This window comes from Bos grunniens, chromosome 10 (genome assembly GCF_055505025.1).
Source record: "Bos grunniens cultivar Pamir isolate PY7600 chromosome 10, Bosgru_T2T1.0, whole genome shotgun sequence".
Taxonomy (NCBI): Eukaryota; Metazoa; Chordata; class Mammalia; order Artiodactyla; family Bovidae; genus Bos; species Bos grunniens.
The window spans coordinates 80,272,751-80,283,049 of NC_141174.1; the positions used below are offsets into that span (position 1 = coordinate 80,272,751).

The 10,299-nt window shown below is 42.7% G+C and overlaps 1 protein-coding gene across 1 annotated transcript; it reads left to right on the forward strand.

Annotated features, from left to right (window-relative positions):
• The first annotated feature begins 1,456 nt into the window (after positions 1–1,456).
• LOC147365102 (olfactory receptor 6E1-like) lies at positions 1,457–9,062 on the forward strand. The gene has a single exon (XM_086322320.1). It carries the CDS (start codon positions 8,055–8,057, stop codon positions 9,030–9,032), a length of 978 nt encoding a protein of 325 aa, XP_086178446.1. The 5' UTR covers positions 1,457–8,054; the 3' UTR covers positions 9,033–9,062.
• Positions 9,063–10,299: the final 1,237 nt, after the last annotated feature.

A 10,299-nucleotide genomic window follows, 5' to 3' on the forward strand; every position in this document is an offset into this window, starting at 1 on the left:
CTAAAGGAGATCAGTCCTGGGTGTTCATTGGAAGGACTGATGTTGAAGCTGAAACTCCAATACTTTGGCCACCTCATGCGAAGAGCTGACTTATTTCAAAATACCCTGATGCTGGGGAAGATTGAGGGCAGGAGGAGAAGGGGATGACAGAGGACGAGATGGTTGGATGGCATCACCGACTCAATGGACACGAGTTGGGGTAAACTCCAGGAGTTGGTGATGGACAAGGAGGCCGGGCATGCTGCAGTTCATGGGGTTGCAAACAGTCGGACACAACTGAGTGACTGAACTGAACTGAACTGAGCCACCAGGGAAGCCCTTGTACTAATGGTCAAGATAATTCAAGTTAAAATAATAACCCTTTTGATAGTAAAGTATTTTAGACATCTAATCCAGTCCCAAAGAAGGGCAATGGTAAAGAATGTTCAAACTACCACAGAATTGCACTCATTTCACATGCTACCAAGGTAATGCTCAAAATCCTTTAAGCTCGGCTTCAACCATATGTGAACTAGAAATTCCAGATGTACTATCTGGATTTAGAAAAAGCAGAGGAACCAGAGATCAAATTGCCAACACCTGTTTGATCATAGAAAAAGCAAGAGAATTCTAGAAAAACATCTATTTCTGCTTCATTGCCTACGTAAAAGCCTTTGACTGTGTGGATCACAAACTATGGAAAAGTCTTAAAGAGATGGGAATACCAGATCACCTTATCTACCTTCTGAGAATCCTGTATGCAAGTCAAGAAGTAACAGTTAGAACTGGACGTGGAATAGTCAGTTAATTAGTTCAGTCATGTCCGACTCTTTGCAACCTCCGTGGACTGCAGCATGCCAGGCTTCCCTGTCCATCACCAACTCCCAGAGCTTGCTCAAACTCATGTTCATAAAGTCGGTGATACCATCCAACCATCTCATCCTCTGTCATCCTATTCTCCTCCTGCCTTCAATCTCGCCCAGCATTAGGGTATTGTCCAATGAGTTAGTTCTTTGTATCAAGTGGCCAAAATATTGGAGCTTCAACTTCAGCATTAGTCTTTCTAATGAATATTCAGGATTGATTTCCTTTAGGATTGCCTGGTTTGATCACTTTGCAGTGCAAGGGACTCTGAAGAGTCTTCTCCAACACCACAGCTCAAAAGCATCAATTCTTCAGTGCTCAGCTTTCTTTATGGTCCGACTCTCACATCCATACATGACTACTGCAAAAACCAAAGCTTTGACTCTATGGACCTTTGTTGCCAAATAATGTCTCTGCTTTTTAATACGTTGCCTAGGTTTGTCAAAAGTTTTCTTTCAAGAGCAAGTGTCTTTCAATTTCATGGCTGCAGTCACCATCTGCAGTGATTTTGGAGCCCAAGAACATAAACTCTGTCACTGTATCCATTGTTTCCCTACCTATTTGCCATGAAGTGATGGGACTGGATGCCATAATCTTTGTGTTTCAGATGTTGAGTTTTAAGCCAGCCTTTTCACTCTCCTATTTCACTTTCATCAAGAGGCTCTTAAGTTCCTCTTCATTTTCTGCCATAAGGGTAATGTCATCTGCATATCTGAGGATACTGATACTTCTCCCAGCAATCTTGATTCCAGCTTGTGCTTCTTCCAGCCCAGCATTTCATATGATGTACTCTGTATATAAACTTAATAAGCATGGTGACAATATACAGCCTTGACATATTTGACATGGAACAACCAGGGAAGTAAAGTAAGTTGTATTCCTTGGAGAGACTGGTACTGCCATACTTGACATGCATTCTAATCTGATTCGACAAGACTTTTTCAGGCTTTCCTGGTCGCTCAGATGGTCAAGAATCCTCCTGCAACACAGGAGACCTGGGTTCAGTCCCTGGGTTGGGAAGATCCCCTGGAGAAGGGAATGGCTTCTCACTCCAGTATTCTGGCCTGGAGAATTCCATGGACTGTAAAGTCCATGAGGTTGCAAATAGTCAGACACAAAGAGCAACTTTCACACCTCGTACACAAAGTATCATCTATGCACTGTACATCATGTGACATGTGAGGCTGGATGAAGCAAATTGGAATAAAGATTGCCAGGAGAAATACCAACACCTTCAGATATGCAGATGACACCACCCTTATGGCAGAAAGTGAAGAGGATTTAAAGAACCTCTTGATGAAGATGAAAGAGGACAGTAAAAAAGCTGGCTTAAAACTCAACATTTGGGAAAAAAAAAAACTCAACATTCGGGCTTCCCTAGTGGCTCAGTGATAAAGAAGCTGCCTGTCAATGCAGCAGACATGGGTTCAGTCCCTGGTGCAGGAAGATCCCACATGCTGCAGAGCCACTGGGCCCGTGTCCCACAGTTACTGAAGCCCGAGAGACCAAGAGTCTCTTGCAAGATAGAACCACAGTCTCTTTGTAACATTCTCATGCATATTCCCCAACAAGAGAAGCCACTTCAGTAAGAAGCCTATGCACCACAGCCCCTGCTTGCTGCAACTACTAAAAAGCCCAAACAGTAACAGAGACCCAAAAATAAATAAATAAATATTAAACATTAAAAAAAAAAAACTCAACATTCAAAATACAAGATCATGGCATTTGGTCCCATTACTTACTGGCAAATGTATGGGCATGGGGGAAATGGAAACAGTGACTGCAGATGGTGACTGCAGCCATGAAATTAAAAGAAACTTACTCCTTGGAAGAAAAGCTATGACAAATCTAAACATACTAAAAAGCAAAGACATCAATTTGCCCACAAAGATCCATCCAGTCAAAGCTATGGTTTTTGTAGTAGTCATATACAGATGTGAGACTTGGATCATAAAGAAGGCTGAGAGCTGAAGAACTGATGCTTTCAAATTGTAGTGCTGGAGAAAACTCTTGAGAGTCTCTTGGACAGAAAGATCAAACCAGTCAATCCGAAAGGAAATCAATCCTGAATACCAGTCCTGGAAGGACTCATTCTGAAGCTGGAATTTCAATACTTGGGTCACCTGATGCAAAGAGCTGAGTCATTGGAAAAGACCTGGATGTTAGAAAAGATTGAGGACATGAGAAGTGAACGGCAGACAATGAGATGGTTAGATGGCATCAACTCAATGGACATGAGTTTGAGCAAACTCTGGGAGATAGTGAGGGACAGGGAACCCTGGGTGCTGTAGTCCATGGATCACAGAGTCAGACATGACTGGTGAATGAACAACAACAATGCATTGAGTGCTCCATCAGGACACCTACGGAATAAAGACCAGACTCTCAATGAGAACTGTATTAGCCTCTGGCTCCAGAGATCTCATAAGGCTGTAACCAAGGTACAGGACGAATGCTTGTCTAAGGGAGGATCTGCTCCCATGTTCACTACGATGGCTGTTCATTGTCATTAAATCCTTGCTGTCTATTGGCTGGAGACATGAGTCCCTTGCCATGTGGGCTTCTCTACTGGACAGCTAATAATATGGCTTCCTTCAGAGCAAGTAAGAGAGCAAGAAAGGACATGCAAGATGGAACCACAGTCTCTTTGTAACATTCTCAAAAATGACATCTCATCCCTTTCACTGTATTCCATTCGTTAGAAGACTATCACTAGGTACAGCCACACACAAGGGGAGGGGATAACACATGGACAGGAATATCAGGAGATGGGTCATCGGGGCCACCTTAGAAGCTATCACAGGCACTATGTCAAATCGATCTGTTGACACCAAGGACATAGGCTATATCATGTCTAACTGAAAATTATGAAAGTTCTGGTCAACCAGACGAGGTATACAATTTTTACAAGCACATCTCAGCAGATGCCACCAGTGTGTGCCATGCACACTTCTTAACCTCAGCTATCCAGTCACATGAGCCTACTTCTTATAAGTTATTGATTAGTCATGACTCTTTACCAGGAATAAGGTGACTACACATGCAGTTTATATGAGGTGACCAGGTGTTTAGAAAGTGAGTTGGTAGCCATCTGACCACATTAAGGATAGCCAGACTCTCAGGAAAGATAACCCTAGTCAGATTAACCCACTAATGCACTTAGAGAACGGAAAGCCTGTCATTCATTTGCCTTTTCAAACATATCATTGGCTCCTACTCATACCATTTCTGACACTCATGTCACATCAGCCAGTTTTCTCCAATCCACAGAATAGTTCGGTGACCAAAGAAAGTGGGATTACAAAGTAGTTATAGCTTGAATGGCCCAAGGACCAAGACAAACACAATTTCAATATCCTTTTACAAAGATTCACATAATAGAGAAGATGCTCAACAGGGACTCGACACCATCTCTGTTTTGTTCACCACTCATAGTCATCTTCAGTACACAGTATAGAGTCTAGTACACAGTAGGTAAGTAGGTACTCAAGAAACATTTATTAAATGAATGATTAATTAATTAATTAAAGGTCCTACACCTCCACACACACTCCAATTTATTCTTAAGGTCTCAAATTGATAGAGATGGAAATACCACAACACCTTACATGCCTCCTGAGAAACCTGTATGTAAGTCAAGAAGCAATAGTTAGAACTGGACATGGAACAACGGATTGGTTAAAAATTGGGAAAGAAGTACATGAAGAGTGTATATTGTCACCCTGCTTATTTAACTTTTATGCACAGTATATCATGAGAAATGCCAGGCTGATGAAGCACAAGCTGGAATCAAGATTGCCAGGAGAAATATCAACAACCACAGATATGCAGGTGACACCACTCTTATGGCAGAAAGCGAAGAGGAATTTCAGAGCCTCCTGATGAAAGTGAAAGAGGAGAGTGAAAAGGCTGGCTTAAAATGCAACATTCAAAAAACAAGATCATGGCATCCAGTCTCATCACTTCATGGGGAACAAAGAAAACGGTGACAGACTATTTACTTGGACTAAAAATCACTGCAGATGGTGACTGCAGCCATGAAATTAAAAGACGCTTGCTGCTTAGAAGAAAAGCTATGACAAATCTAGACAACGTATTAAAAAGCAGAGACATCACTTTGCCCACAAAGATCCATAGAGTCGAAGCTATGGTTTTTGCAGTAGTCATGTACAGATGTGAGAGTTGGATCATAAGGAAGGCTGAGCACCAAAGAACTGATGCTTTCAAACTGTAGTGCTGGAGAAAACTCTTGAGAGTCCCTTGGACAGCAAGGAAATCAACCCTGAATTATCATTGGAAGGACTGATGCTGAAGCTGAAGCTCCAATACTCTGGCCACCTGATGCAAAGAGTTGACTTATTGGAAAAGACCTTGGTGCTAGGAAAGATTGAAGGCAAGAGGAGAAGGGGACGACAAAGGATGAAATGGTTGGATGGCATCATCGACTCAGTGGACTTGAGTTTGAGCAAACTGGGGCGGAGGGGTTGGTGAAGGACATGCAAGCCTGGGTGCTGCAGTCCATGGATCACAAAGAGTCAGACATGACTGGCGACTGAACAGCAACAACTTTATGTAACTCAATCAGGAATACCTTTCATCACCCTTCAATCTGATTCAGGATATCCTCTGAGCTCTTTTTCACACACTAATCACAATAGTAATTAATATTTATCTGATTATTTCATCTCTGTCTTCCCCACAAGATACTGCCTGTCTGTGGCATCTAGAGCCATACTTATCACACAAAAGCACATCACAAAACTTTTTGAATTAACTGTGTTTTTAAATGAACTTTTTATTAACTGTGTTTCTTTGTTACAGTTAAAATTCATTAGAGGTTTCGCAGCTTCTCAGTCAAAACAAAGTAAACTTTAAATCCCAAAATTGAACAAAGTAAGAGGTAAGGGACCTTCTTAGGTCCTATTACCTCTGACGATAATGAATCTCCAGGGAAGCAGAGCTCCAACCAGTAAGAGAATAACATGAATCTCTAGGTTGGTTAAGTTTGAGCTCTGCACCTTCTGTATCTCTGAGCTTCCAAGGAGACCAAACAGAATCCCAGGCAGTCCAAGACAAAGAGTCTGCCACGATTATTTTACCCCAGAACTCTCTATGGACACCATACTCCTGGAAGGGCCAGAAACTTCTTAAGCCCAACTGAAGATGAGTTAAACTAATCAGCATCTAATTATGTCTGTCTCTGCTTTACTATATGAGGGATGGAAGAATAATTAGATAGGTTTTCATATCCATTTCCCCTGGAAAGTGGTCCATGACATGGTGATGGATCAGAAAAATAGAAGCTTCCTGAGAAACTGGTGAAGTTCTGGGGAATATCCAGAGATTGTTACTTTCTGAGGACAACTGGAATATGTGGATGGTGAGAGTCACAGAATATTTCTTAAGAGAGATTGGTTGTTGGAAAATATGGATATTTGCAGACACCTGCGTGTACTGTGTACAAGAGAATAGGACCTGCTTGTTCCATGACCTGCAGATCATGTTACAGCTCTGGAGCGTCCTTCACTTCGTATCTCTGGTGAGCCCCCAAGAAGTGTACTCCTCAGGCAACACTGCAGAGTTGGGAGTTTCCTGTGAAAACCAGGAGTCTCCCCATCATGAGAACTGCCCGGAAGACAACTGAGCATCTCACCTAGTATCTACTGAGGTAATCTACATTGGTGCAATTTTTGGTGTGGGGAAGGGGACCCTGATTCCCCTGGATGCTCTGGCTGAAAGCCTGCCATCTGTTTTCAGGTGTCCACTGGCGGGCTGTGGCAGAGCTCACTTCTCTGACTTTTTGCATCGTTCTCAGTATCCTGATCAAGAACAGCTGATGGCTCACAGAATCATCATGGCTTTCCTTCACTCTGTTCACGGACAGCCATTTATTTCCCCTTTGTCTCTCTCAAAATTTTTACCCAACTCTTAGTCCATATGGACTCATTGTGCTGGCTTCTTTTCTGATTTTGAATTTAAGTTACTTTATAAGTGATAATAAAAATAATAAAGAGACAGAAGAAAAATCACCTGCCATCCTCCCATCCTATTATGGCAATTATGCTCATTTTCCTGTGTTCTCATCCAATTCTTCTCCATATAAATACATATTTTACACAGCTATACTGAACTGTGTTATAATTTCTCTGAGGCAGGCTTATCACATTAGTTTCTGCTCCTGTCTCAGAGAGAGTCAGCTCTTCTTCACAGAAGCTTGCCTTTACCTGTTATTTCTATAAAGGACAACCGATGGCAAGAATGCCTACTTCTTTATCCAGATCTCTAAGTGAGTGAAGCCACTCAGTCATGTCCGACTCTTTGTGACCCCATGGACTGTAGCCTACTAGGCTCCTCCGTCCGCAGGATTTTCTAGGCAAGAATGCTGGAGTGAGTTGCCATTTCCTTCTCCAGGGGATCTTCCCAACCCAGGGATCAAACCCAGGTCTCCTGCATTGTAGGCAGATGCTTTACTGTCTGAGCCACCAGGGAAGTTGGTTAAGACACTGCTACATAATGTAAGAACTAGAAAAAAATTATTCAAAATAAAGACATATTCTCTAAAATTCAAATTGAACCAATGTATGATTCTAAATATGAGCATTTATCATTATTATTCTTCATTACAATTACTTAGGAATTTATCCCAAAGAAGTAACCGTGATGCCTAATTTTCAAATACATGTTTTATTCCCACTGAAGAAGCAGAGTTTGGTGAAGTTAGAGAACTGGCCCCACACAAGTTAGTAAATGATGGAGCTCAGGTACAAACACGAAGTCTAACTCAAATGCCTCTGTAACAAGTTCTAGAGGAAATTTTCCATTAGTGTTTTTGATAAAGGCCTGTGACCAATGGATACAGGATTTGCAGAGAAAATATTTTACTTTATTTGAGAGACCACTTAAAACATTTGGACAAATATGGGGGGCGGAACCCATCATCTGATCAAGATTTAAAGGGACAAACACTTCCTAACAGACAAAAGAAAAATGGAAAAAGAATTGGTAAAGGCAAAACTTTCCCCAAAGAATACCAGACAATTGAATCAAAGTATGTAACTTGATGCTAACTCAGTAAGGGACCTGGACAACTGGCCTGACGAGGGAGGCAAAGGGACCTGCAGGTTGAAGAAATAAAGGATTCTTTCAGCTCAAAATCCCTCTTTCCTTTCAGTTCCAAGTGTCCTCAGATCCCCAGAACATCACGACTCTTGATGCAGCACACCACTGATTGGGCATTCCCAGCAGAGGCCAGAGGAGCCACGGGGAACCACACCACTGTCACCGAGTTCATCCTGCTGGGGCTCTCAGAGGCCTGTGAGCTGCAGATGCTCCTCTTCCTGGGGCTCCTCCTGACCTACCTGCTCACTCTACTGGGGAACCTCCTCATCGTGGTCCTCACCCTCATGGACAGGCGCCTCCATACCCCCATGTACTACTTCCTCCGCAACTTTGCCATCCTAGAGATCTGGTTCACCTCGGTCATCTTCCCCAAGATGCTGACCAACATCCTGACTGGAAACAGGACCATCTCCCTGGAAGGCTGTTTCCTACAAAGTTTTCTCTATTTCTTCCTGGGCACCACAGAGTTCTTCCTACTGGCAGTGATGTCCTTTGACAGGTATGTGGCCATATGTAACCCCTTGCGTTATGTCACCATCATGAGCAAAAGGGTCTGTGTCCAGTTAGTTCTTTCTTCATGGGTCACAGGATTCTTTATCATCATCATTCCAACTTTCCTCACATTTCAGCAGCCATTCTGTGGTCCCAATATCATTGATCATTTCTTCTGTGACAACTTTCCACTCCTGGAACTCATATGTGCATACACAAGTCTGATCGAGCTTCTAGGTTTCATCCTGGCCAACGTCAGCCTCCTGGGCACTCTGTCCGTGACGGCTGCCTGCTATGGCCACGTCCTCCACACCATCCTGCGCCTCCCCGCAGCCAAGGAGAGGTGGAAAGCCTTCTCAACCTGTTCCTCCCACATCACTGTTGTCTCTCTCGTCTATGGCAGCTGCATCTTCATGTATGTCCGGTCAGGCAAGAGCAGCCAGGGGGAGGACAGGAACAAGGTGGTGGCCTTGCTCAACACCGTGGTGACCCCAGTGCTCAATCCCTTCATCTACGCCCTGAGGAACAAACTGGTGAAGCAGGTGTTTTACAAGCAAATTAACAAGCTCCTCTCATAAATAGGAGCTGGATCTGAGAGGGTGGAGAAAGTTGGCTCCTTTCCTGAACCTCTCCAAATACTGCTGCTTCCCGATTTCCATGAACCATTTCCTCTCAGCCAATTTCTTAGCAAATGCTATAATCTACAGTGGTTTCTTACTGGCTCATGCAATCTTGTCAGAGAGTACAAAAAACTCAGTGTACCACAACTGTGTCTGGTATGTCTTTCTGATCCTAGAGTGTATCTCAGTGGTTTTTTTGGTTTCCTTGTTGTCAGGTTTTGGTTTTGGTTTTGGTTGCACTAGGTCTTCGCTGCTGCACACAGGCTTTCTCCAGTTGCACCAAGCAGGAGCTACTCTAGTTGTGGTGGTCAGACTTCTCGTTATGGTGGCTTCTCCTATTGCAGAGCTCTAAGGTGTCTGGGCTCAGTAGTTAAAGTCCACAGGCTTAGTTGCCCAGTGGCATGTGAAATCTTCCCGGACCAGGGGTAGAATCCATATTCCCTGCATTGGCAGGCAGATTCTTAACCACTGGACTACAAGGGAAGTCCTGCTGTCATGTTTGTTTGTATGTTTCGTTTTGTTTGCCCATGCCACATGGCTTGTGGAATCTTACCTAGCTCCTTGACTAGGGATTGAAAGCAGACCCTCAGCAGTGAAAATGCAGAGTCCTTAACAACTGGACTGCCCTGAGTTTCTTAATCCGGCCTCATTTCAAATTACAATTTAACATACCTTCTTCACTAAAACCTTTAAAAACCAATGAAAATATTCTCAATGAGAATACATTTATTATAAACTTCAGAATTAGTATGTGTCCAGAAAAATTAATGAGGTGGAATAGCCAAGAAATATTGAACAAAAAAAGTGTCAGGTATTAAAACACTAACTTAAGAACAAACAAATAGAACAGTGGAATTGGATAGTCTAGAAAAATGATGCAGATTAGACATAAAGATCTAATAGATGATTAGGGTAGACTTTCTAGGAAATTCCCTGGTGGTCCACTAGTTAGGACTACAAGCTTCCATTGCAGGAGGCATGAATTTGATCCCTGGGTAGGAAAGAAAACCAAAATCCAGCAAGCCACATGGGGAGGCCAAGAAAATAATAACAATAAAACAAAGTAGACTTTCTAATCTGTAAAAAAGAGAGAGTCCAGTGGATAAATAATGCCAAGACTATTGGCTAACCACAATAGAAGACTGTTGTCTTTAAAAAAGATTGGGGTCTAGTACATTACTGGGGAAAGGTTAGAGCAGAAGATCAATTTAAAAGTGATACATGA